The sequence below is a fragment of the Neodiprion fabricii genome, chromosome 7, assembly GCF_021155785.1.
Source record: "Neodiprion fabricii isolate iyNeoFabr1 chromosome 7, iyNeoFabr1.1, whole genome shotgun sequence".
NCBI classification, from domain to species: domain Eukaryota; kingdom Metazoa; phylum Arthropoda; class Insecta; order Hymenoptera; family Diprionidae; genus Neodiprion; species Neodiprion fabricii.
In genome coordinates, this window is record NC_060245.1 from 19,736,424 (window position 1) to 19,762,771 (window position 26,348).

General features: G+C 39.9%; 1 protein-coding gene across 1 annotated transcript in view; it reads right to left on the reverse strand.

The window, feature by feature from the left end:
- Positions 1–24,894: 24,894 nt before the first annotated feature.
- The window catches only part of LOC124186278, a 39,194-nt gene continuing 37,740 nt past the window's right edge, over positions 24,895–26,348 (reverse strand). Inside the window, exons 13-15 of the mRNA XM_046577827.1 lie at positions 26,074–26,260; positions 25,905–26,007; positions 24,895–25,679 (exon numbers count right to left, since the gene is read on the reverse strand). Of these exons, the coding sequence (XP_046433783.1) occupies positions 25,512–25,679; positions 25,905–26,007; positions 26,074–26,260 (458 nt within the window). The 3' untranslated portion in view covers positions 24,895–25,511. The remainder of the gene's footprint in view (positions 25,680–25,904; positions 26,008–26,073; positions 26,261–26,348) is intronic.

Below are 26,348 nucleotides of genomic sequence, written 5' to 3' on the forward strand. Positions count from 1 at the left end.
ATTTTCCTTCGTAATTTCTCTCCTGTTGATCCCACGCTCTTTTCGCTGCGTTTTCTGAGTTCCTGGGTGTCCGATTGGTCAGAAAACGGTCGTTTGAATCAAATCTGAGACCAAAAATTTTTCGGCCAAAAAAAAAGCAAGGCTAACCCCTTTGCATTTTTGGCGAAAATTTTCGCGATTTTGAAAAGTGCTGGAATAAATTAATTGCGGCACTATTCGGGCGTAATTTTGCAGGAGAAATCGATTGGGCGCAGTCCCGATACGCTGCGATCAACGCATCAAAAGTTACAGCCAAAAATCGAAAACCTGTGTTTTCGACATTTTTCAGCAGATGCATTTTCCTTCGTAATTTCTCTCCTGTTGATCCCACGCTCTTTTCGCTGCGTTTTCTGAGTTCCTGGGTGTCCGATTGGTCAGAAAACGGTCGTTTGAATCAAATCTGAGACCAAAAATTTTTTGGCCAAAAAAAAAGCAAGGCTAACCCCTTTGCATTTTTGGCGAAAATTTTCGCGATTCTGAAAAGTGCTGGAATAAATTAATTGCGGCACTATTCGGACGTAATTTTGCAGGAGAAATCGATTGGGCGCAGTCCCGATACGCTGCGATCAACGCATCAAAAGTTACAGCCAAAAATCGAAAACCTGTGTTTTCGACATTTTTCAGCAGGTGCATTTTCCTTCGTAATTTCTCTCCTGTTGATCCCACGCTCTTTTCGCTGCGTTTTCTGAGTTCCTGGGTGTCCGATTGGTCAGAAAACGGTCGTTTGAATCAAATCTGAGACCAAAAATTTTTCGGCCAAAAAAAAAGCAAGGCTAACCCCTTTGCATTTTTGGCGAAAATTTTCGCGATTTTGAAAAGTGCTGGAATAAATTAATTGCGGCACTATTCGGACGTAATTTTGCAGGAGAAATCGATTGGGCGCAGTCCCGATACGCTGCGATCAACGCATCAAAAGTTACAGCCAAAAATCGAAAACCTGTGTCTTCGACATTTTACAGCAGGTGCATTTTCCTTCGTAATTTCTCTCCTGTTGATCCCACGCTCTTTTCGCTGCGTTTTCTGAGTTCCTGGGTGTCCGATTGGTCAGAAAACGGTCGTTCGAATCAAATCTGAGACCAAAAATTTTTCGGCCAAAAAAAAAGCAAGGCTAACCCCTTTGCATTTTTGGCGAAAATTCTCGCGATTTTGAAAAGTGCTGGAATAAATTAATTGCGGCACTATTCGGACGTAATTCTGCAGGAGAAATCGATTGGGCGCAGTCCCGATACGCTGCGATCAACGCATCAGAAGTTACAGCCAAAAATCGAAAACCTGTGTTTTCGACATTTTTCAGCAGGTGCATTTTCCTTCGTAATTTCTCTCCTGTTGATCCCACGCTCTTTTCGCTGCGTTTTCTGAGTTCCTGGGTGTCCGATTGGTCAGAAAACGGTCGTTTGAATCAAATCTGAGACCAAAAATTTTTCGGCCAAAAAAAAAGCAAGGCTAACCCCTTTGCATTTTTGCCGAAAATTTTCGCGATTTTGAAAAGTGCTGGAATAAATTAATTGCGGCACTATTCGGACGTAATTTTGCAGGAGAAATCGATTGGGCGCAGTCCCGATACGCTGCGATCAACGCATCAAAAGTTACAGCCAAAAATCGAAAACTTGTGTTTTCGACATTTTTCAGCAGGTGCATTTTCCTTCGTAATTTCTCTCCTGTTGATCCCACGCTCTTTTCGCTGCGTTTTCTGAGTTCCTGGGTGTCCGATTGGTCGGAAAACGGTCGTTTGAATCAAATCTGAGACCAAAAATTTTTCGGCCAAAAAAAAAGCAAGGCTAACCCCTTTGCATTTTTGGCGAAAATTTTCGCGATTTTGAAAAGTGCTGGAATAAATTAATTGCGGCACTATTCGGACGTAATTATGCAGGAGAAATCGATTGGGCGCAGTCCCGATACGCTGCGATCAACGCATCAAAAGTTACAGCCAAAAATCGAAAACCTGTGTTTTCGACATTTTTCAGCAGGTGCATTTTCCTTCGTAATTTCTCTCCTGTTGATCCCACGCTCTTTTCGCTGCGTTTTCTGAGTTCCTGGGTGTCCGATTGGTCAGAAAACGGTCGTTTGAATCAAATCTGAGACCAAAAATTTTTCGGCCAAAAAAAAAGCAAGGCTAACCCCTTTGCATTTTTGGCGAAAATTTTCGCGATTTTGAAAAGTGCTGGAATAAATTAATTGCGGCACTATTCGGACGTAATTTTGCAGGAGAAATCGATTGGGCGCAGTCCCGATACGCTGCGATCAACGCATCAAAAGTTACAGCCAAAAATCGAAAACCTGTGTTTTCGACATTTTTCAGCAGGTGCATTTTCCTTCGTAATTTCTCTCCTGTTGATCCCACGCTCTTTTCGCTGCGTTTTCTGAGTTCCTGGGTGTCCGATTGGTCAGAAAACGGTCGTTTGAATCAAATCTGAGACCAAAAATTTTTCGGCCAAAAAAAAAGCAAGGCTAACCCCTTTGCATTTTTGGCGAAAATTTTCGCGATTCTGAAAAGTGCTGGAATAAATTAATTGCGGCACTACTCGGACGTAATTTTGCAGGAGAAATCGATTGGGCGCAGTCCCGATACGCTGCGATCAACGCATCAAAAGTTACAGCCAAAAATCGAAAACCTGTGTTTTCGACATTTTTCAGCAGGTGCATTTTCCTTCGTAATTTCTCTCCTGTTGATCCCACGCTCTTTTCGCTGCGTTTTCTGAGTTCCTGGGTGTCCGATTGGTCAGAAAACGGTCGTTTGAATCAAATCTGAGACCAAAAATTTTTCGGCCAAAAAAAAAGCAAGGCTAACCCCTTTGCATTTTTGGCGAAAATTTTCGCGATTTTGAAAAGTGCTGGAATAAATTAATTGCGGCACTATTCGGACGTAATTTTGCAGGAGAAATCGATTGGGCGCAGTCCCGATACGCTGCGATCAACGCATCAAAAGTTACAGCCAAAAATCGAAAACCTGTGTTTTCGACATTTTTCAGCAGGTGCATTTTCCTTCGTAATTTCTCTCCTGTTGATCCCACGCTCTTTTCGCTGCGTTTTCTGAGTTCCTGGGTGTCCGATTGGTCAGAAAACGGTCGTTTGAATCAAATCTGAGACCAAAAATTTTTCGGCCAAAAAAAAAGCAAGGCTAACCCCTTTGCATTTTTGGCGAAAATTTTCGCGATTTTGAAAAGTGCTGGAATAAATTAATTGCGGCACTATTCGGACGTAATTTTGCAGGAGAAATCGATTGGGCGCAGTCCCGATACGCTGCGATCAACGCATCAAAAGTTACAGCCAAAAATCGAAAACCTGTGTCTTCGACATTTTACAGCAGGTGCATTTTCCTTCGTAATTTCTCTCCTGTTGATCCCACGCTCTTTTCGCTGCGTTTTCTGAGTTCCTGGGTGTCCGATTGGTCAGAAAACGGTCGTTTGAATCAAATCTGAGACCAAAAATTTTTCGGCCAAAAAAAAAGCAAGGCTAACCCCTTTGCATTTTTGGCGAAAATTTTCGCGATTTTGAAAAGTGCTGGAATAAATTAATTGCGGCACTATTCGGACGTAATTTTGCAGGAGAAATCGATTGGGCGCAGTCCCGATACGCTGCGATCAACGCATCAAAAGTTACAGCCAAAAATCGAAAACCTGTGTTTTCGACATTTTTCAGCAGGTGCATTTTCCTTCGTAATTTCTCTCCTGTTGATCCCACGCTCTTTTCGCTGCGTTTTCTGAGTTCCTGGGTGTCCGATTGGTCAGAAAACGGTCGTTTGAATCAAATCTGAGACCAAAAATTTTTCGGCCAAAAAAAAAGCAAGGCTAACCCCTTTGCATTTTTGGCGAAAATTTTCGCGATTTTGAAAAGTGCTGGAATAAATTAATTGCGGCACTATTCGGACGTAATTTTGCAGGAGAAATCGATTGGGCGCAGTCCCGATACGCTGCGATCAACGCATCAAAAGTTACAGCCAAAATTCGAAAACCTGTGTTTTCGACATTTTTCAGCAGGTGCATTTTCCTTCGTAATTTCTCTCCTGTTGATCCCACGCTCTTTTCGCTGCGTTTTCCGAGTTCCTGGGTGTCCGATTGGTCAGAAAACGGTCGTTTGAATCAAATCTGAGACCAAAAATTTTTCGGCCAAAAAAAAAGCAAGGCTAACCCCTTTGCATTTTTGGCGAAAATTTTCGCGATTTTGAAAAGTGCTGGAATAAATTAATTGCGGCACTATTCGGACGTAATTTTGCAGGAGAAATCGATTGGGCGCAGTCCCGATACGCTGCGATCAACGCATCAAAAGTTACAGCCAAAAATCGAAAACCTGTGTTTTCGACATTTTTCAGCAGGTGCATTTTCCTTCGTAATTTCTCTCCTGTTGATCCCACGCTCTTTTCGCTGCGTTTTCTGAGTTCCTGGGTGTCCGATTGGTCAGAAAACGGTCGTTTGAATCAAATCTGAGACCAAAAATTTTTCGGCCAAAAAAAAAGCAAGGCTAACCCCTTTGCATTTTTGGCGAAAATTTTCGCGATTTTGAAAAGTGCTGGAATAAATTAATTGCGGCACTATTCGGACGTAATTTTGCAGGAGAAATCGATTGGGCGCAGTCCCGATACGCTGCGATCAACGCATCAAAAGTTACAGCCAAAAATCGAAAACCTGTGTTTTCGACATTTTTCAGCAGGTGCATTTTCCTTCGTAATTTCTCTCCTGTTGATCCCACGCTCTTTTCGCTGCGTTTTCTGAGTTCCTGGGTGTCCGATTGGTCAGAAAACGGTCGTTTGAATCAAATCTGAGACCAAAAATTTTTCGGCCAAAAAAAAAGCAAGGCTAACCCCTTTGCATTTTTGGCGAAAATTTTCGCGATTTTGAAAAGTGCTGGAATAAATTAATTGCGGCACTATTCGGACGTAATTTTGCAGGAGAAATCGAATCGGCGCAGTCCCGATACGCTGCGATCAACGCATCAAAAGTTACAGCCAAAAATCGAAAACCTGTGTTTTCGACATTTTTCAGCAGGTGCATTTTCCTTCGTAATTTCTCTCCTGTTGATCCCACGCTCTTTTCGCTGCGTTTTCTGAGTTCCTGGGTGTCCGATTGGTCAGAAAACGGTCGTTTGAATCAAATCTGAGACCAAAAATTTTTCGGCCAAAAAAAAAGCAAGGCTAACCCCTTTGCATTTTTGGCGAAAATTTTCGCGATTTTGAAAAGTGCTGGAATAAATTAATTGCGGCACTATTCGGACGTAATTTTGCAGGAGAAATCGATTGGGCGCAGTCCCGATACGCTGCGATCAACGCATCAAAAGTTACAGCCAAAAATCGAAAACCTGTGTCTTCGACATTTTACAGCAGGTGCATTTTCCTTCGTAATTTCTCTCCTGTTGATCCCACGCTCTTTTCGCTGCGTTTTCTGAGTTCCTGGGTGTCCGATTGGTCAGAAAACGGTCGTTTGAATCAAATCTGAGACCAAAAATTTTTCGGCCAAAAAAAAAGCAAGGCTAACCCCTTTGCATTTTTGGCGAAAATTTTCGCGATTCTGAAAAGTGCTGGAATAAATTAATTGCGGCACTATTCGGACGTAATTTTGCAGGAGAAATCGATTGGGCGCAGTCCCGATACGCTGCGATCAACGCATCAAAAGTTACAGCCAAAAATCGAAAACCTGTGTTTTCGACATTTTTCAGCAGGTGCATTTTTCTTCGTAATTTCTCTCCTGTTGATCCCACGCTCTTTTCGCTGCGTTTTCTGAGTTCCTGGGTGTCCGATTGGTCAGAAAACGGTCGTTTGAATCAAATCTGAGACCAAAAATTTTTCGGCCAAAAAAAAAGCAAGGCTAACCCCTTTGCATTTTTGGCGAAAATTTTCGCGATTTTGAAAAGTGCTGGAATAAATTAATTGCGGCACTATTCGGACGTAATTTTGCAGGAGAAATCGATTGGGCGCAGTCCCGATACGCTGCGATCAACGCATCAAAAGTTACAGCCAAAAATCGAAAACCTGTGTTTTCGACATTTTTCAGCAGGTGCATTTTCCTTCGTAATTTCTCTCCTGTTGATCCCACGCTCTTTTCGCTGCGTTTTCTGAGTTCCTGGGTGTCCGATTGGTCAGAAACGGTCGTTTGAATCAAATCTGAGACCAAAAATTTTTCGGCCAAAAAAAAAGCAAGGCTAACCCCTTTGCATTTTTGGCGAAAATTTTCGCGATTTTGAAAAGTGCTGGAATAAATTAATTGCGGCACTATTCGGACGTAATTTTGCAGGAGAAATCGATTGGGCGCAGTCCCGATACGCTGCGATCAACGCATCAAAAGTTACAGCCAAAAATCGAAAACCTGTGTTTTCGACATTTTTCAGCAGGTGCATTTTCCTTCGTAATTTCTCTCCTGTTGATCCCACGCTCTTTTCGCTGCGTTTTCTGAGTTCCTGGGTGTCCGATTGGTCAGAAAACGGTCGTTTGAATCAAATCTGAGACCAAAAATTTTTCGGCCAAAAAAAAAGCAAGGCTAACCCCTTTGCATTTTTGGCGAAAATTTTCGCGATTCTGAAAAGTGCTGGAATAAATTAATTGCGGCACTACTCGGACGTAATTTTGCAGGAGAAATCGATTGGGCGCAGTCCCGATACGCTGCGATCAACGCATCAAAAGTTACAGCCAAAAATCGAAAACCTGTGTTTTCGACATTTTTCAGCAGGTGCATTTTCCTTCGTAATTTCTCTCTTGTTGATCCCACGCTCTTTTCGCTGCGTTTTCTGAGTTCCTGGGTGTCCGATTGGTCTGAAAACGGTCGTTTGAATCAAATCTGAGACCAAAAATTTTTCGGCCAAAAAAAAAGCAAGGCTAACCCCTTTGCATTTTTGGCGAAAATTTTCGCGATTTTGAAAAGTGCTGGAATAAATTAATTGCGGCACTATTCGGACGTAATTTTGCAGGAGAAATCGATTGGGCGCAGTCCCGATACGCTGCGATCAACGCATCAAAAGTTACAGCCAAAAATCGAAAACCTGTGTTTTCGACATTTTTCAGCAGGTGCATTTTCCTTCGTAATTTCTCTCCTGTTGATCCCACGCTCTTTTCGCTGCGTTTTCTGAGTTCCTGGGTGTCCGATTGGTCAGAAAACGGTCGTTTGAATCAAATCTGAGACCAAAAATTTTTCGTCCAAAAAAAAAGCAAGGCTAACCCCTTTGCATTTTTGGCGAAAATTTTCGCGATTTTGAAAAGTGCTGGAATAAATTAATTGCGGCACTATTCGGACGTAATTCTGCAGGAGAAATCGATTGGGCGCAGTCCCGATACGCTGCGATCAACGCATCAAAAGTTACAGCCAAAAATCGAAAACCTGTGTTTTCGACATTTTTCAGCAGGTGCATTTTCCTTCGTAATTTCTCTCCTGTTGATCCCACGCTCTTTTCGCTGCGTTTTCTGAGTTCCTGGGTGTCCGATTGGTCAGAAAACGGTCGTTTGAATCAAATCTGAGACCAAAAATTTTTCGGCCAAAAAAAAAGCAAGGCTAACCCCTTTGCATTTTTGGCGAAAATTTTCGCGATTTTGAAAAGTGCTGGAATAAATTAATTGCGGCACTATTCGGACGTAATTCTGCAGGAGAAATCGATTGGGCGCAGTCCCGATACGCTGCGATCAACGCATCAAAAGTTACAGCCAAAAATCGAAAACCTGTGTTTTCGACATTTTTCAGCAGGTGCATTTTCCTTCGTAATTTCTCTCCTGTTGATCCCACGCTCTTTTCGCTGCGTTTTCTGAGTTCCTGGGTGTCCGATTGGTCAGAAAACGGTCGTTTGAATCAAATCTGAGACCAAAAATTTTTCGGCCAAAAAAAAAGCAAGGCTAACCCCTTTGCATTTTTGGCGAAAATTTTCGCGATTTTGAAAAGTGCTGGAATAAATTAATTGCGGTACTATTCGGACGTAATTCTGCAGGAGAAATCGATTGGGCGCAGTCCCGATACGCTGCGATCAACGCATCAAAAGTTACAGCCAAAAATCGAAAACCTGTGTTTTCGACATTTTTCAGCAGGTGCATTTACCTTCGTAATTTCTCTCCTGTTGATCCCACGCTCTTTTCGCTGCGTTTTCTGAGTTCCTGGGTGTCCGATTGGTCAGAAAACGGTCGTTTGAATCAAATCTGAGACCAAAAATTTTTCGGCCAAAAAAAAAGCAAGGCTAACCCCTTTGCATTTTTGGCGAAAATTTTCGCGATTTTGAAAAGTGCTGGAATAAATTAATTGCGGCACTATTCGGACGTAATTTTGCAGGAGAAATCGATTGGGCGCAGTCCCGATACGCTGCGATCAACGCATCAAAAGTTACAGCCAAAAATCGAAAACCTGTGTTTTCGACATTTTTCAGCAGGTGCATTTTCCTTCGTAATTTCTCTCCTGTTGATCCCACGCTCTTTTCGCTGCGTTTTCTGAGTTCCTGGGTGTCCGATTGGTCAGAAAACGGTCGTTTGAATCAAATCTGAGACCAAAAATTTTTCGGCCAAAAAAAAAGCAAGGCTAACCCCTTTGCATTTTTGGCGAAAATTTTCGCGATTTTGAAAAGTGCTGGAATAAATTAATTGCGGCACTATTCGGACGTAATTTTGCAGGAGAAATCGATTGGGCGCAGTCCCGATACGCTGCGATCAACGCATCAAAAGTTACAGCCAAAAATCGAAAACCTGTGTTTTCGACATTTTTCAGCAGGTGCATTTTCCTTCGTAATTTCTCTCCTGTTGATCCCACGCTCTTTTCGCTGCGTTTTCTGAGTTCCTGGGTGTCCGATTGGTCAGAAAACGGTCGTTTGAATCAAATCTGAGACCAAAAATTTTTCGGCCAAAAAAAAAGCAAGGCTAACCCCTTTGCATTTTTGGCGAAAATTTTCGCGATTTTGAAAAGTGCTGGAATAAATTAATTGCGGCACTATTCGGACGTAATTTTGCAGGAGAAATCGATTGGGCGCAGTCCCGATACGCTGCGATCAACGCATCAAAAGTTACAGCCAAAAATCGAAAACCTGTGTTTTCGACATTTTTCAGCAGGTGCATTTTCCTTCGTAATTTCTCTCCTGTTGATCCCACGCTCTTTTCGCTGCGTTTTCTGAGTTCCTGGGTGTCCGATTGGTCAGAAAACGGTCGTTTGAATCAAATCTGAGACCAAAAATTTTTCGGCCAAAAAAAAAGCAAGGCTAACCCCTTTGCATTTTTGGCGAAAATTTTCGCGATTTTGAAAAGTGCTGGAATAAATTAATTGCGGCACTATTCGGACGTAATTTTGCAGGAGAAATCGATTGGGCGCAGTCCCGATACGCTGCGATCAACGCATCAAAAGTTACAGCCAAAAATCGAAAACCTGTGTTTTCGACATTTTTCAGCAGGTGCATTTTCCTTCGTAATTTCTCTCCTGTTGATCCCACGCTCTTTTCGCTGCGTTTTCTGAGTTCCTGGGTGTCCGATTGGTCAGAAAACGGTCGTTTGAATCAAATCTGAGACCAAAAATTTTTCGGCCAAAAAAAAAGCAAGGCTAACCCCTTTGCATTTTTGGCGAAAATTTTCGCGATTTTGAAAAGTGCTGGAATAAATTAATTGCGGCACTATTCGCACGTAATTTTGCAGGAGAAATCGATTGGGCGCAGTCCCGATACGCTGCGATCAACGCATCAAAAGTTACAGCCAAAAATCGAAAACCTGTGTTTTCGACATTTTTCAGCAGGTGCATTTTCCTTCGTAATTTCTCTCCTGTTGATCCCACGCTCTTTTCGCTGCGTTTTCTGAGTTCCTGGGTGTCCGATTGGTCAGAAAACGGTCGTTTGAATCAAATCTGAGACCAAAAATTTTTCGGCCAAAAAAAAAGCAAGGCTAACCCCTTTGCATTTTGGCGAAAATTTTCGCGATTTCGAAAAGTGCTGGAATAAATTAATTGCGGCACTATTCGGACGTAATTTTGCAGGAGAAATCGATTTGGCACAGGCCGAACGCACTGCTCGAATTGGATTCAGATCCACAACTCGGAGCAACACGAACTCCGCCACACGTCTTTGGTAATGATCGAAAGGTAAATCACAAATGTATAGCTACAACACTTCATTTTTATTTTAGTACCACTTCGTTTATTATGCCTCAGTGTTAATACAAGTTTTACAGCTGTCAGTGTATAGTACTTGAACAAGTTGCATAATACTGTTCATTTGAAAACTTATTCTACACAGGAAATCGTCATGAAACATCAGATTTCTGAGTATTGTATGAAGCATCAGAATTGCAGTACATATCACTCCATGCAGCGTATGAAAAAGATCATTTGAGATAGTCATCATCAGGAAGAAGTCGTCATAGTATCACAGTAGTGTGTCAGCGTAGTTCAAGATCAGACGTGCTTACTGGTGCAATGCAATTCTACAAGATACGATAAGTGTGACTCAGTAATGTTATTATTTCAAGTGTTTTCCTTTGAAATGCATAAATAAATGCATTTTTCTATAACTTGTGCTTAATTTTTTGCGTATGTTGGTCCTGAAGTGATCTTAATGTTTTTGGTTTTCTTGCAGTGGTTTTTGTCAAATCGGTTCAGAAAGGGTCATTTGTATCGGATTTGAGTCGAAAAGTTTTTCTCTCACCAAAACCAACGGTTATTCCATTCGAATAATTTTGGTCAACTCCCGGCGGATCTAGAAAAAATGCTACAACCGATTTATTCTGACCCCATATCGACGTATATCGAAAGAAATGCATTACGCACAGTCTTGAATCGTTAGAAACAACGAACTGAATGTTACGGTCGAAAAACATGACATTTCTTTTTGTCATTGACAGCAGCTGGTCCGACGATTCTTCAACGCCTGTTTCTCAATCCTTGCGGTCCAATTAGTTTAATAAGGGTCCTCCGATTCGATTTTGAGATGACAAATTTTTGTTTTCAAAAACCACAAAAAAAATCTAGGCTAACCCCTTTAAGTTTTTCAGTCGTAATTTGGCTGGCTGCTAATGCTTCGCAATAAATTTCTCAATAGAGTATATCGACGTTATTTTGCGAGCTTAATTGATTGCGCACACTCCAGAGTCACCGTGAGCGAGGGATCAAAAGTAACACAGAAAAAGTAAGAAATGTCCTTGTCATTCTCTACGTATCTTCTCAACTGTTAATTCCTATGTTTCCGCTCCCTTAGGATCCAATTGGACTCATAATGGAAGGTCCTTTGATTCCTTTCCAAGAGGTTCAATTTTTTGCTTCTCAATTTGCACAAGTAGCAGGGCTTAACTCCTCCGGATTCGTGATTTCTACAAATTCAATTCGCAATTCCAGTCAAATAGTATTTTTCAAAAATTCGTTATTGCAATAATTGATAAATACACATCCTTACAATGACATACAAGTTTGAATAATTAAACCTAAACAACTCTATACTTATTAAGTAGATCGTTCTTGTTCGATCAATCATTTCCGGATGATTTCATCATCGCGTGACATCACAAAGTGTCTATCAATTACAATCGAGGATCAATCGATCACTCATTCTCATATTTAAACTTTGCTCATTGGCCTGCGTGACGAATCTTAACAGAAACCATCGTCGAGATGAAAATACTTTTGCAATATCCGGGTGCCAGTCGAATCGGCATTTCATTAAAAAGTTGTTGGGTACGGAATATTGGTTAACATGAAAAGAATTTAATATTCCAAAACTCGTGAATTTCAGCGGATCCAATTAACGCCCTTCTCACCCTCTCGTGCGCTCAGAGCTTACTTCGTCAAGCCATTATCTTCCTTTTCCACTTCCTGCGAGGAATGAAAGTTATAAGTATGAGACAATTTCACGGACGGCGTCTCCAACTCATAATTTCATAAGATTAAAAGTTTTCTCAGCAATTCGAGTGAGCCATTTCCCAAACAAAATATAACCTCGTTTTTACTCACCGACGGTGTACCGACGGTTTTTTTCCGCAAGATCGAAAAATACAGTTGCACGAGCAACATTTATAAATAATCCAGATTCCAGATTATAAGTAACGATTTATAAGAATCCCCACCATACATTATAATCTAACAAAATATCTACTAATTTTATTCGGCCTGTTTTTCAAGGTCAGTTTTGACATCATGTCTTATCAAATCTGGCTGTTATGCTTATGCTCGTATTTGATCTTACACAACGTCTTTAGATCTTATTCTATAGCTTAGCCTGAGCCTAGTTTACAGGGCGGAATTGAGTACTGTGAGATTACAATATCTTAAAAACAAATTCAGATAGTTTCGAATATGATAAAATATACCAGAATACCATCCACAAGTTTGAATTGAAATTCTTGGGACTTTTTCGAGATACATATTGTTGTAACCACACGAAAAGATGTTGTTATATTAACGTTAACAAGACGTCCAATTAGTCGATTCTAATATCGATCTACACACAATTTGAGAATAATACAAACTTTGATCCATTCGAAATATTGATTGTCGAGGTATAAATTGTCAAAATTCACCTACTCTGTACCTTCTTATAAGCACAGTTATTTTCTATTACATGATACTGTACGTGTAAAATAAATATAATAAGGAAATATACAGTCCGATTACTTAATTTTTAGTCCAGCTACTCTCGCTTGGAGAAATCAGAATCGAAACTAGGCAAACCGCGTAGCACACAAACCTATGCATACCACTAAGCTCAACGGTGGCCGTAAAATCGTTCATTAGATTACAGGCCACGTTTATTCTGGTTTCTCGAGTAGGTAGATACCAGCTTTACCGTGAGGAAGAGAGAGACATCAAGAGAAAGAGGGGCGGGGGAGGGTTTCCGAGCCATCTCCCGTTTCTTGCGGTCCTCAGGGATCCGGGACGTTCCCATTCCCCAGCAATTATTTGCCCTGGACGAGGTTTACCCAGGCAATGGTAATGGGTAAGGCGGCAATGCATATTCATACACTTGAGAGAAGGGAAAATCGTGTGAATGATGAATCGAACCGCAGATAAGCGCGGGTTCGACTTTTGGGTAGTCATAGATTATGACAGAAAAATGATGGTTCTTTTCTTCACATCCCTCTCGGATGATTATTTATTTATCCATTTATTTGGCATCGATCTTGCTCAGTCGTAATTCATGTAACGATTCATATTTCGTCATCATCCCGATCACTGCCTTCCGTCGTGCGTTCACACGACATGCATGCACAAATGAATACTTACGAACTATTAATGAAACTTAAAATAACGTTAAGTATATCACTTCGTCCCGACATGGCGAGACAATAACATGTTAAGCTCATAGGACCTTCAATAGTGATTGCCTGATAATGATTGGCCGTAGCCGATCGAAACGTCGCAACCTTTTGAACAATCGATAAAAAGATATTTTACCATGACTAATTTCGACGAATCAATTTCAATACTTAAATATATCGTTTTATTTAGAAAAGAATTCTTTTGCATCGAAATTACTACAATAATATTATAACGATTTATCTTTACTAGAAATGTTTCGTCGTTGATTCGGCCACCTTTTATTGATGTATAAAATTTTCAACAGGGTTCGTTGATACTGGTATTCGATATAAGAATAATGAGTAATTAGGAAAATGGTGTTATTGAAATTTCGTACATTGCTTGGCCAAACGTGACAGCCACAGACTCTGTCATACGTGTGAACACATTCGTATTTACCCTTACAATACACGGTATCTGAAATGCTTACATCTCTCCATTCTCGACAAAATAGAGCCCGAAGAAGGCGTGCTTTTTTTTTTTTTTTTTTATTTTCTTTTTTATTTTCTTTTTTTCATTTTTCATCCGCCGACTCGCGACGTGTGATGCGAAACCCTCCGAAATGAATTTGTAACGAGTTTCTCAGATCCCCTCATCAAACTTGGATATTTTCCTCCGCTTCGCCAGCCCGTTACCTTCCTCCAAAATCCATGCTTTTCAGAGCGTGGCCATCACTTTAGGTCGGAATCATCCCTCGCCTCGAGCAACTCGAGCAATACCTCATCCATTTCCGCCGCGGTTTATGCCCACATCATCTCTCTCTCTCTCTCTCTCTCTCTCTCTCTACGCTTCTTATTCACATGCCAGAAAAAAAAAGAAAGAAAGAAAATCCACTAAATGCGATTTATGATTTCTGTACTAACGGATCATCGCGAAGATCAGTCAAAAACCACTCATATTCAAATTAATGTTTTCCCTTAAAACCCGTAGATTTTGTTTATCCTGAAACGGTGTTCCGTACGTCACAATTTTGAAGGCGTTCCACGTTTTGAATTATACCTACTCGAATGCATCCGTTGATGAATTTCACCCCTTGTTCGCAGACTAGACGGCAAAACCTGACCAACGTCCTGCAGACGCTGTCCGCATCCAAACCAACCCCCCGATTCGCGATCCAGCTTCGATGCAATTTGCATTTCTATCTCTGATCCTCAGCGTATATCTTCCAGCCAGTGCAAATGTCACATGAAACCGACCGGATCTCCGAATGTATCGCTTCGTCCTTCGTACCAGGGCTCAGGTGCTGAATGGTGATGTGTTTCGATTTAACTTTGAGACGCGCATCGTTTTCCTTCATTTCATCTCAGCCAGTCCCTTTCTTTCAAAAATTATTCACTTTCAAAGACGTGTTTTTTTTTTTTTTTTGGCTTTTTCTTTACCATTGCTTTCGGTCTCTTCTCGCAGACGACAGTTGGTAATGTACAAAGCGGTTGATTTACGGCCAGGTGTCTCATTCCACCCCTTTTTACGCTGCTTCGTTCCCCGTGGATGAAAAATTTCCGTTTTCCATTTACGGGAAAAAATTTTGCCAATAGTCGCAAAATCCTGTTACGTATATTATTATTATTATTAATGTTATTATTTTTGTTATTGTTATTATTATTATATCGGCGAAGTAAAAAAAATGGTTGAAAGAAAAATTAAAAGCTCTAAAAACGTCATTGAAACTGCGGGAGTTCGTAGAGTCGAATTTTGTTCGATGAATCTCTTAGCGATGTATGGAAGAAAAAAAAAAATCGTATACCGTCGATTTGAAGGAATTAGGAAGTTTCAGTAATACGTTTCGTCAAACATTTTTGGATTCGATTATATAACGAGACATTTCAGAAATCGTTTTCGTTTTTTTTTTGTTTCTTTTTCTACTAATCATTTCGAATCGACTCTTCTGATTAATAATTTTTTTCACTAAATCCATTAATCGGAGCCTGTGATAAATCATCTAACCGTAGAGCTCTAATTTAGACCTAATTCGATAAGCCTTGAGTTAAGGCCTTCTGACCTATGTTCCGACCGGTTTTTGTCCCGATAGTATACGAGGCATTCCACACCAAATCGACCTACGTCATAGACCTTCGTCATAGACGAGTTTTTATTCATTTTTTTTCTACCTTCAAGTATGGTGTAGAGTGTACAAAAAAACTTGCAGCTTCTAAAAAGCAAAAGCTTGCCGAATTTCATCTTGGTCGAAAAAATGTTCATTTCTCAACAAAGAATTCATGAGAAAAATTCAAAGCTAATCGATTAGAGCTGTTCATTCGAAAATTGGGTCTTCGTATTTTTGGGAACTGTAAAAGTCAAACCTTTGTTGGAAAAAATCGTAAACTCGATAAAAGGTGATTTTTGTATACTCTACAATTTACACTTTACACTGTAGAATTTGTTCTTTGTCTTTTTGGGAGTTGTAATGAATTTTGTACATTCTACACCATAATTAAAAATGAATAAAATCACCGATGGTGAGGATTAGACGTAGGTCGGATTGGGGTGGAAATCTGGGCGAAATGGCAATGCCATAAACATTCTGACGACTCGGAATCTGGCTCAGCTGTACATCTGACAAGGCGTCACGGCGATGATTAGAAATTTAGCTAACTATGGGAAAGCGGCGTCGAGTCGAGGGAGCGCGGAGATGAGCGAGGAGAGGAGAGGAGAGGAGAGGATATGTGCCCGTTGTGGGTGACAGGGTACATCCATCATCGCTGAACCCGGACCCCGTCTCATATCCCGCTCGCGCACTCCGTTAGCCCGAATTCCCCGGATTCAAATGAACCGTTCGAAATCCGTTTCGCACCCCCTTCAGGCGCATTCAGACTGCACGTACAGAAATGGACCGCGGAATAGGTAGAGATAGATGTATAGTACAGGATATTGAAATTCATGAGTTATGGTTCTCCACCTGGCCGATTCGGTCAGGCGAGTAAAAACCGCCCGGAATTGTCCAGCTCGATTCTAATGCTCCGGAAAATTAAAGGGCTGCGCGTTATACGCGTTACGAGGTACTCAAAAATTTGCTGAATTTTCGAAATTCAAATATCTTTTGTTTTTTATAGGAAGCATTGCTTTCGACAATAACGTGAACTATATATTTTATTCGATGAGATGTTTTGTGGTGATAACGATGTCGTAAAAAAAAATAGGAAATTGGTGCCGAGGGGTTTTTAGGGTCGCTGATTACGAATATGAACTCGTAGAAATCAGTAGACGGAGATTTTTGGGTCACTGACAACGATTCCAAGGTCAGAATTCCAAAATTTGTAATGGTGGATTCATTATACTGGTTTAAAAGTAAAAAAACGGTAATAATTTCGGGTAATATGGTATCCAAGGGCGTTTGAATGGTTAATCACGAATCTGAATTTGTAGTTCGTAATTCGAATTGGATATTAATATTTTTTTGTTCCGTGAACTACCGTCGAGAATATATCACCTGTTTATTTGCTTAACAGAAAAATTATGACAGTTGTAAACGAAATAAAATAAAATAAAATAAATGAAATAAAAATAGCGAGATGTAATTGCAAAGAAGATAAACTTTCCACCAATATCATTGTTACCATTCGCTGTTTCCATCAGCCGTCGCGTCTTGCGGTTCCACAAAGGGCCCCCGGTCCGTTGCTTCACGAAGAGAAACCGCGAAGCTAGCTTTTAACAACGACGATATCGACAGGGATGAAAAAGGAGAGAGGAAATCAGCTCCTCTTCTCGAAGCTCCGTCCCGCGAGTAAATGTAATATCATCGACCGGAAACGTCACTCGGTTATGTATATCCGGAAAATGGAGAGCGGAGCGCTGCTCAACTCGGATTGCAAAGGTATACCAGCCTACTGGGAACGGAATTTATTGTGCAAAGTTACGTTTCAACCTGGTTTGAATGCGCGTATTCATATCTAGCCAAAACGTTCGGGAGAGACGCGGGAAGTACAGAAAACGGGTTCTATAGAAATAGCAACACTGTTCTCCAGACTCGCGCCAGCGTTAATTGATATTGTTGCCACTAATGAGACCATTATAACGATATGTAAACAACTTTACTGATTTTGCAGCTAGCCGGATTTTCCACCTGCAGAGTGAGAAATGGCCAATGAAGCCGTTTCAAACTCGTTTCACCTTTGCACAGTAAAGCTGCACGTCTCGCAGGATTAACTGAAAAATACGGAATTTAAGAAGTCTGATTTCAGATTCGTAATCATCGACCCCGAAAACTTGTAAATGTTGTAAAACACGTATATATGTAGAGGGGTGACTTTCTCGTCAATGAATTATTTCTTCAATTTTCACGATTTTTTTCAATCAATTTAATTGTTTCTAACAGTAATTATTTACATCATATCGCAGTAATTACTCTCCAGTATCGACAACCTATTAGTATACTATCAGAAATGGCAAAAATTCGCAAAGAAATATGTTGAAAAGTTCTCTAAATATATATAAAATGTGCGATAAGAATACTTACCACTATGACTCATGGGGTCGAATTCATAAATCTTCAATATGAACTTGTTCTCATTAAAACTCATCAATGCGAGTTTTTTCGTGTGAATTTCGGCATCATCTTCAGCGAAGCTTTGAAATGTCCTATAATTAAATCAATAAAGCCAATCGCAGACAACCGACTAATCGTTAATTCAATAATAAACAAAGGGGTGATTTTTAATATACCTTCGAGATATTCGAGTCGATTCGAATCACCGCAAGACTTTTAAGTCCCTCTAAAAAATTTCACTCTCTTTTCGCTTTTATTCTTTTTTTTTTTTTTTACATACGACGCGTGGGCGCATCGCTGGGCATATTGAGTGGCTATTATGGCGATATTTATCGATAGGTTTTAGGGGTACGTTTATGGGGATGTGAAGAGGTTAGCGTGATGGGTATAAGATCCGACGCTAGGGAGCCGAGCGGAATAGAAAGAGAGAGAGAGAGAGAGAGAGGAAAAGAGAGGGAGAGAAATTCTTTTTCCAACCCTTAAGAATCATATGACCTACCGGTAGCCGGAACAAGAAGAATCCGCGGAGGGTGGAATATGAGGTGGTTAAACGTAACGGGAGGCGACGGAACGGGTCATGAAGAGCGGAGTTTTCATTTTTTTTTTTTTTTTTTTTTTCGTTTTTATTTTCCTTATTCTTTCTTCCCGATGGGAACCACGATGAATAATGTATCCGTGCTCACCGGCAAACTGTTTTTCTTCGCAAACTCGTTCGCGAAGCGATTTAGATAGAGGGTAGAAAAAAAAAAAAAAAAAAACAAAAAAAAAAAAGAAAAAGAAAGTAGAATAAACAACAAAGACTGGAATAAAAAAAAAAAAAAAAAAAAATAAAGAAGAACAAGACCTCAAAATATGGGTATAAATCAAGCGGGAAACATAACCAACCTACACTCGAAACTCTTTATCCAAGCTTCCTCGGATCCCGAATCGTAGCTGCTGCACCATGACGTCCCCACACACTCGGGCTGAACCGATCATCAAATTCAATCATAGATCTGCCGATCAAAACGGTGGTTTGTGAAACGAGCTGCGAAAACGCTTCGATAAACGTCGCGCTTACGGGGGTTGTTCGTTTTTTTTTTTTGTGTTTTTTTTTTTTTTCTATCTCGACAGAACGAATGCACGGACTCAAATGTACGAATATAAATGTACAGAGTGATTCGATTGAAAATCCGAGAACGGGCGGAGCTTAGTTGATGAATCCTATCCCTCAGACAAGTTCAGTATATATACATGTAAATAAACGAAACGTAAAAAATAAACGAAAGTAATTGTTGAAATTTTATGCTGTCGTCTTTTCTTTGTTGTCGCAGCTTCGTTAACATTCGCCAGATTGGCAGAGCGGTACGGGCTAATTTTAATTAACTAAGCTCCTCCCATTCTCGTAGTGTAAATTGATTCACTCTGTACAAAGTGTGTCGGGTTGGTAAAAATCTAGGGCACGGAATTCGGACGTGTGTATTTTTCCCAACGGCGCATAGACACGGTGCTTCGATTTATTTTTCACGTCGTGCAATATTAGCTGTCGGTAGCAGGTTCCGCAACAACGGCTCTCTAGACTGCGAATAATAATACATAGACGACGGATGTATCGGAAAATGGAAGAAGAATGGAAATGTTGAATTTTCAATTTTCCAGAATTTTGAAATGTAGAAAGTTGACGTGTGGAATAGACGAAATTCGTAAAACGTAAAGTGTAGAAAGCCATAATATCGAAACGACAGAATATCAATATGAATTTAGCAAAATTTTCATCGTTCTTCGTTTTGGTTTTCTATTGTATCGAAACCTTTCTACATTGTCACTTTTCTATATTAAACTTTGACATTCCGTGTTTTCAATGTTTTATAAAATGGATCTTCGCTTTTTTGTAAATTCGCTATTGTCACTCTTTTATTTTCTGAGCTTTCCACAGTTTTAACCCTCTCAAAGTTCTGAACCATATATCTACTCTCGACCCCTTTTATTATACGCCTCGGAAAAATCTCGATTATTTCACAATTCTGAGGCTTTATAGGATACTCGGTTTTCGAACGAGGCTCAGACATCCGAAAAGACGAACCAAGGTTCTTGAACGGTAATTAATTCCTTGCGTAAGTAGTTGATTATACGCTTTCGCCCATCAAATCTTCCATTTCTCTGATATACACGGTGTTCCATTTCAAAATATATTCTGAAATATATCGAGAACCAAGCATTTTCAAATAGGCAATTTCGAATAAAGTTTTGGGCCTGATTGATGACACGAACCAAAAAATGACTGAACGTAAATCTTACTCACTTTTCAATGGGAAATAAGAAGATACAATAAGAAATGATATAAAAAATATGACACCCTGTGTATAGTAAACAGAATTATGGATACGATCATATTAATCTCCGTCCAAAACATTAATTTGTAAAATCAGATGATATCCAAAGTTTGTAATTATTCAAATACGTTATACATAATAAAGTATTTGCGGTGATGGATGGGAGTTTAAATAAGGAAAAATGGTTATAAATTGGAAGCTGGTTCATGATAACGAAGTTTCAAATATGCTGAAATATAATTCATGTAACTTGGAGAATATAAAAAATCCGACGATTCCATACATGCTTCGGATTTTTACATTCTTACCCTACCGTCCATCGATTTATTTGTAACTAATTGACCTTCTACAGTTTGAGATTCTGAAAATTAGATTCATCAGCTTTCGATTATCCGATACTATTAATTACCAAATTTATTTAAACAAAAATGAGTGCAACAACGGCAAAAATTTTTTTTCTCACTGCCATCAAAGATTCCGCCAGAATGAAATTACCCCAAAAATCGATCCGCCCTCCGCGCGAGATTCTTTCGTAGGCGAGAGCTCGAGCTTTCGGTGTAAAGAAAATCGTCTCTGGTCGTTTCGCGGGCGGGTTTGTTATTTATCGGGATTTCGAGAGAGAGGAAACTTCGCAGCCATTTCCGGCTCTATTTCTCTCACCACTAATGCACCGTAGCATTTCAGAGAAATTATTCGGAGCCCGAAGGTTCCCAGAGCTTTCGACCAGGTGTGCGCGAATTTACCGGGGGAAGAAATCACGGAACGAAGAAAGCTTTGAACCGATGTATTCACGCTCGTTCCCGACGAATCGAGCAAGTCCCGAGGGAGCGATACAATCGACGGCAACCGACGATTCGGGGCCCCATACCTGAGCCAAAGGGGTGAACAAATGACCCCACTCGAATACTACGTCTTTCTCGATCCGTCAAGCACCATTCTGAGTTATAAAACAAATGACGGGTCGCTCGGTAACAAATCGGGAAAAGTTTTGAAACGGAAACTACTATCCATTCTCTACCTACCCCTCCTCCCCCCCCCACACACGGCTAATCGCGTTACGCTAGCGTAATTTCGCCGATGAAACAGAGACGTTCGATCGATTTTCTTATTTCATAATATTTCTATGGTTTCGGGAAACTCGATTAATTCCGGTAATTTGCGTGTCACCTGAAACTGCATTGATCTATTGCTGTTGTTTGTTTTAGCGAGGATAAAAAAAAATACGACCTGTAACTGTGTAAAAAAAAAAAAAAATTACCAAAATCAGGAAACATTCTGCCGATGAAACTCTGTTTATATCGCTGTATTTCAACGTTGGTATATTAATTTAGTCAATGATAGAGAGAGAGAGAGAGAGAGAGAGAGAGAGAGAAAAAAATAAATCACCTTTATTTCCCCACTCCCAGACGGTTGGGTATTAAAATTTATTTATCAATGGCTAAACACGATCGTTCCCAATGTAAAAAAAAAAAAAAAAACAAACAAACATTATTTATATTTCCGGACGAGGAGGCGGTTTCTTATCCTCGATAAATTATTTCCCGAGATTTGTTTTTCAAACCTTACCTTCTCACCGAAACACGCGAATTGAGACGTCGAGGAGACGGTGGGAAAACAATTGCCGGGGAAGCGCGATCGTAAACGAAGGAAGAAGTAATGCGGACAACCGTATAAAAGGCGTTCGAGGGTTGATCATTCTCGTGAATGAAAAAAAAAAAAAAAAAAAAAAAAAAAAAAACCCACCCCTACTCGCACTCTATCAATCAATCATCTCTCTCTCCCTTTCTCTCTCTCTCTCTCTCTCTCTCTCTCTCTCTTATTTTCCTCCACGTCGTTTATTCACAGTTCGTATTTCCTCTTCATGGACTCGTAATCGTAGTGAATACCGACAAGTTTATCGGGGAATGTTTCATCCTCGCCGTTGTTCGAGGGATGACTCGCATCGTACGCAATTCTGGCCTGATTCAACATCAGTTCGTGAGAATCATCCGGCTTCTCTCGATACGAATAAGGGTACGGAATTGGAGCGAAGGGTGCTTGAACTAGGCCAAAGGTCTCGTCCTTCTCGCCTGACTTCCGCATGCATTTACTTAGCCTACCGTGATCTTTCACCATCAAGTAACCGAGGATGAATCCACCCAGAAATACCTGCGTGTTGAAACCGAAATTCAGCGAAAATGACAGAATCGGAAAGAAAAAAAAAATTCGTTCCTCCTCCCCTCCGCCCCCCCGCCCCCCCTATTTTTTTTTTATCATCAATTAACGTACCTTCTGCGGATGAGTTACGCAAAAAAACTTTTCCTTGGGCACGCACATTTTATTCGGTCAGATTCGATGGTAATTTGAGTAGGTTAGGGTGTTTTCTTTTTTTTTTTTTTGTTGATTTTTCTTTAGTTATCGATATCGGTGACATTGCTTTTGAATTTTGTTAAAGAATTCATGACGAATAGTTTCTCTTTATTTTTTTCCTCGTTTTGTATAAATTAGAAGAATAATTTTTACCGCATGGTAGAATTTTTCGATAAATTTTTGCATCATCCGAAATGGTTATCAGAATCGGCGCGTTTCGCCTACTGACGTGAATAAATAAAAGCGGAACGGTGAGGTTTCGTAACTGTATTCGCGTAGCTCACTTCGGGTGGATAATTTTAAAAGAAAAGGAAAAGCTTTTTGGTTATTTTTTTTTTTTTTTTTTTTTCAAAATAAAAAAGTGACGGTCGAGTGTCGAGTGAATCTTCGGACTGACTTCCCGAATCAATTAGCAGATCGCTAATGAGCGTGGTACACGTGTAAGGACATTAATTAATTATAATGTACACGTCTCGATATACTTCTGAATTCCCATTAGCGTTGAAAATTGGTGGGAACACTTCTCCCCTCGGTTTCCTGGAGGCTATTACCGTTGTCTCCCGAGTTAACGAAGTGCCCACCCCTCGTAACCGACGCCTGTAATTTATTAAAAGAGTTTCGAAAGCCGGTATTCTCGCAACGGCGATATTACAGACACGATTTTAAACGGCGAAATCCACTCGACGATCCCTTCTTCTTCTTCTTCTTCTTCTTCTTCCTCTTCTTGAGAACGAGTGAAAATGGAAAAAGGGAGGGTGATAAACAGCCCCCGTTTCGCTACCGCGAACAATTTTATGCAATTTAGTCGTGGTTCGTTTAAATGATTATCAGAAGAATTGAACGGGTTTCGCTGTTCGGAACGACTCATCGAGTAAGTGCCGAGGGTTGGTATGCGAAAACGAGTATTCCGGTGAAAGGGGGGAAATTTGCATCTTCGCGAATTTTAAGGGCTTCAAAGAAAGGGGTGCGGAAGAACGGAATTCTCGCTGTTTACACCGGAAAAAATTCTACTTCTGATTAAACAGGGTGGTCACACAACCGGAAAACCTGGAAATGTTAGGAAATTTAAAAGGGGTCATGAAAACCCTGAAATTGTCAGGGGAATTTTAGTTTGGTCGTGGAAAAAACTCAAAATATCAGCTTTCTATCGTAGGAATTAGAAACTATTTTTTGAAGCAACGAGTTTACTTATTTTCGTCGAGAAAACAAATTGGCTTAAACGGACTTTTTTTGTACATCATATTTTTCTTCGATTTGAATTGAATTTTAACCGAATATAGAGGCAATAAGCTGAACGATTTAGATTTTAGTAAATTACTAGAACTGGGAAAATTTCAGGGAAAACTAGGTTTCAGGTCATGGAAAATTTGGAAATGTGGAATGTTTTTCTGAAAACTTTTTGGCCACCCTGTAATATTATAGATTTCTTAAAAGGGTATACGACAATGCTTCACTTTTTGGAATTTTATAGTTCAACAAACTATTGCTTAGTCCGAATCGAGTCTGTTTTATTCAAATTTATGCTGATCGAGTGTCGTCCGTACATTTTTTCACTAGAACCCAGAAACGGTTCAACCGGTCGACTACAATTTTTTGTATCTTATTTTTCAACACTTTTCGTCTTTTTTGCCGCGACAAGAAATTCTTTCACTTACTTTAACCAAAATAGCAACCGTTTGGAATTGAAACTCGATTCTTTGTCGAGAAAAAAAAAAATGCACGATTGTTATTTTGTTAGCCGAAACACAAAAGAAGAAAACAAATATATGATAATTGAAAGAAAATTTAAATCCTGACAAAGAGAATAAACCAACCAATGGTTGACATTGTTACAATTGAAAATGCTTTCTGTCTGAATTTATTCCAACAGAAAAAATACGTACCACATTTTCTTGTAATTCCAACAATATTAAAACCGCCCTTGTAACATAAAAAAAAAAAAAACGCAGCGGAGTTGATTCTTCGACCTTCTAGATTAGACCAAGAAATCCACGAACTTCTCCTTCCGACTTTCTCGCAATCACAACCACCAACTTCCTTCCCCTTTCTCTCTCATTCTCTCGTTTTAAAGCGAAGCCGAGCGAGCTGCGCGTTATTTTTCATCCTCTCTTCATGTTCGTTTTTCATTTAGAAACTCATCCAAGAGTGGCTAATTATTGCTGCCAATTTCTAGCTGCGATATTTCCTCTTTGACGTCGACTAATTGGCCACCAGAACCCTGGTCTTGAGACGAGCTCTTGCTTCGCCGAAATGCGAGAGGAGAATTTCTTCTTCAACAATTTTCCCCTGTTCCAGTTTTAAGGGTTTCTGCTACCCGGAATCGGGCAAAAGGGAGAATTACAGAGGAAAAAGAGAGAGAGAGAGAGAGAGAGAGAGAGAGAGAGAGAGAGAAAGTGTCCGATTGGATTACTGATCAATTGTCAATGTTGGAGAAAATGAAAAAAAAATAAAATAAAATAAAAAAAAAACTCGCAAAAATTTCACCGTTATATTCGGCTTCGGTTGGTTAGTTAATTTACTTTTTTTTATTTTATATACAATTCAGAATTAGTGTTACATTTTTAATATCGTACGGATAGACCCCTTTAATGGCGGATATACAAAACGGTGCACCTGCCTTAAAAAAATCAATCTCACATCATTACTATTATTATTATTATTATTATTATTGTTATTATTATTATTATTGTTATTATCATTATTGTTGTTGTTATTATTACCATTATATTACTGTGATATTTAAATGTTATGATACATCGTTATTTATACATAATTATACATATATAGGCGACAGTAAATCGTCGCATTTCTCATATACATATACATATATATGAGATATGCATATTATATACACGTTTAGTAAAATAATATCTTTCTTTAGTACAAAATTATCCTCACGATGAATAGATTATATAGAATCATTATACTGCATATATCGATATAGATAGATATTGTACGTTATTTTATGTAGATGTGCAGACGATATAATAACAACGGCTTGGCTGCACAATTTACGCGCACGACGATTGCAGACGAGATCCTCCGATTCGTGGTGCACGGTGTAAAATTCCCATTCGATAATATAGGTACCTATATTACCTGAAGTTGTGTTCAGGAACCATAATAATCGGATTGGGATTTATCTTTCCACCCTTCGTATCCGGTGCGTCTCTCTGCTAAAGGTTTTTCCTTGGTTTCCTCGCTGGCAACGGTGGATCCGAGTTCATGGTACCTTATGGGGTAGGTCAGTTGGTTCCCCTTGTCCCAAGTGAAAAGTTCCTGAAACGTCGAACAAAATTTAATTCGTTGTAGTTACCGAAAAATTCTATAAAAATTAACAAGTATCGTGTAAAAAATTTCGCACAATCATTAACTGTTCAGTGTCGATCTAAAGTTTTAAATACCGAATGTAAAAATTATAGAATAAAGTTGAGTAAGAGATTGAAAAAGAAACAAGAAAAGAAGCTAATTTCTCTCGGTGATAGAATTCGAAGATATGGTTACCTTATTCCTGTGATTGTAGCCGATCATCGTTGTCTTTCGGAAGGGATTCGTAAACCCGAGATTTACGTCCAATGACTCGTTCTTGTAGAGATCCAAAGCGAGGCTAAGATTGGTGAAGGAAAAGATGAATCATCGACTCTCGAATCTCTAAATTATTCCAAAGCCTTACCCTATCTTGGTTGTTCTCTCGGTGACGCTGTTAACCGCGTAAAGAACACCGCAGACGATGAACATCTCGCCGAAACTGTGATGGTTGACGGTAATGTTCCAAGAATGCTGCGGCCTCATTGTCTGGGCGTTTACCTTCATGACAATCGTGTTGTTCGATGATCGACATGCGTATATCACCCACAGACCTGAGTATGATATGATCGGTCATTGGTTGAAGAAGGTTTCTTCGATCTTTCTCAAGTGTGTTTGAGGTGAAAAATCATGTCAGCAATT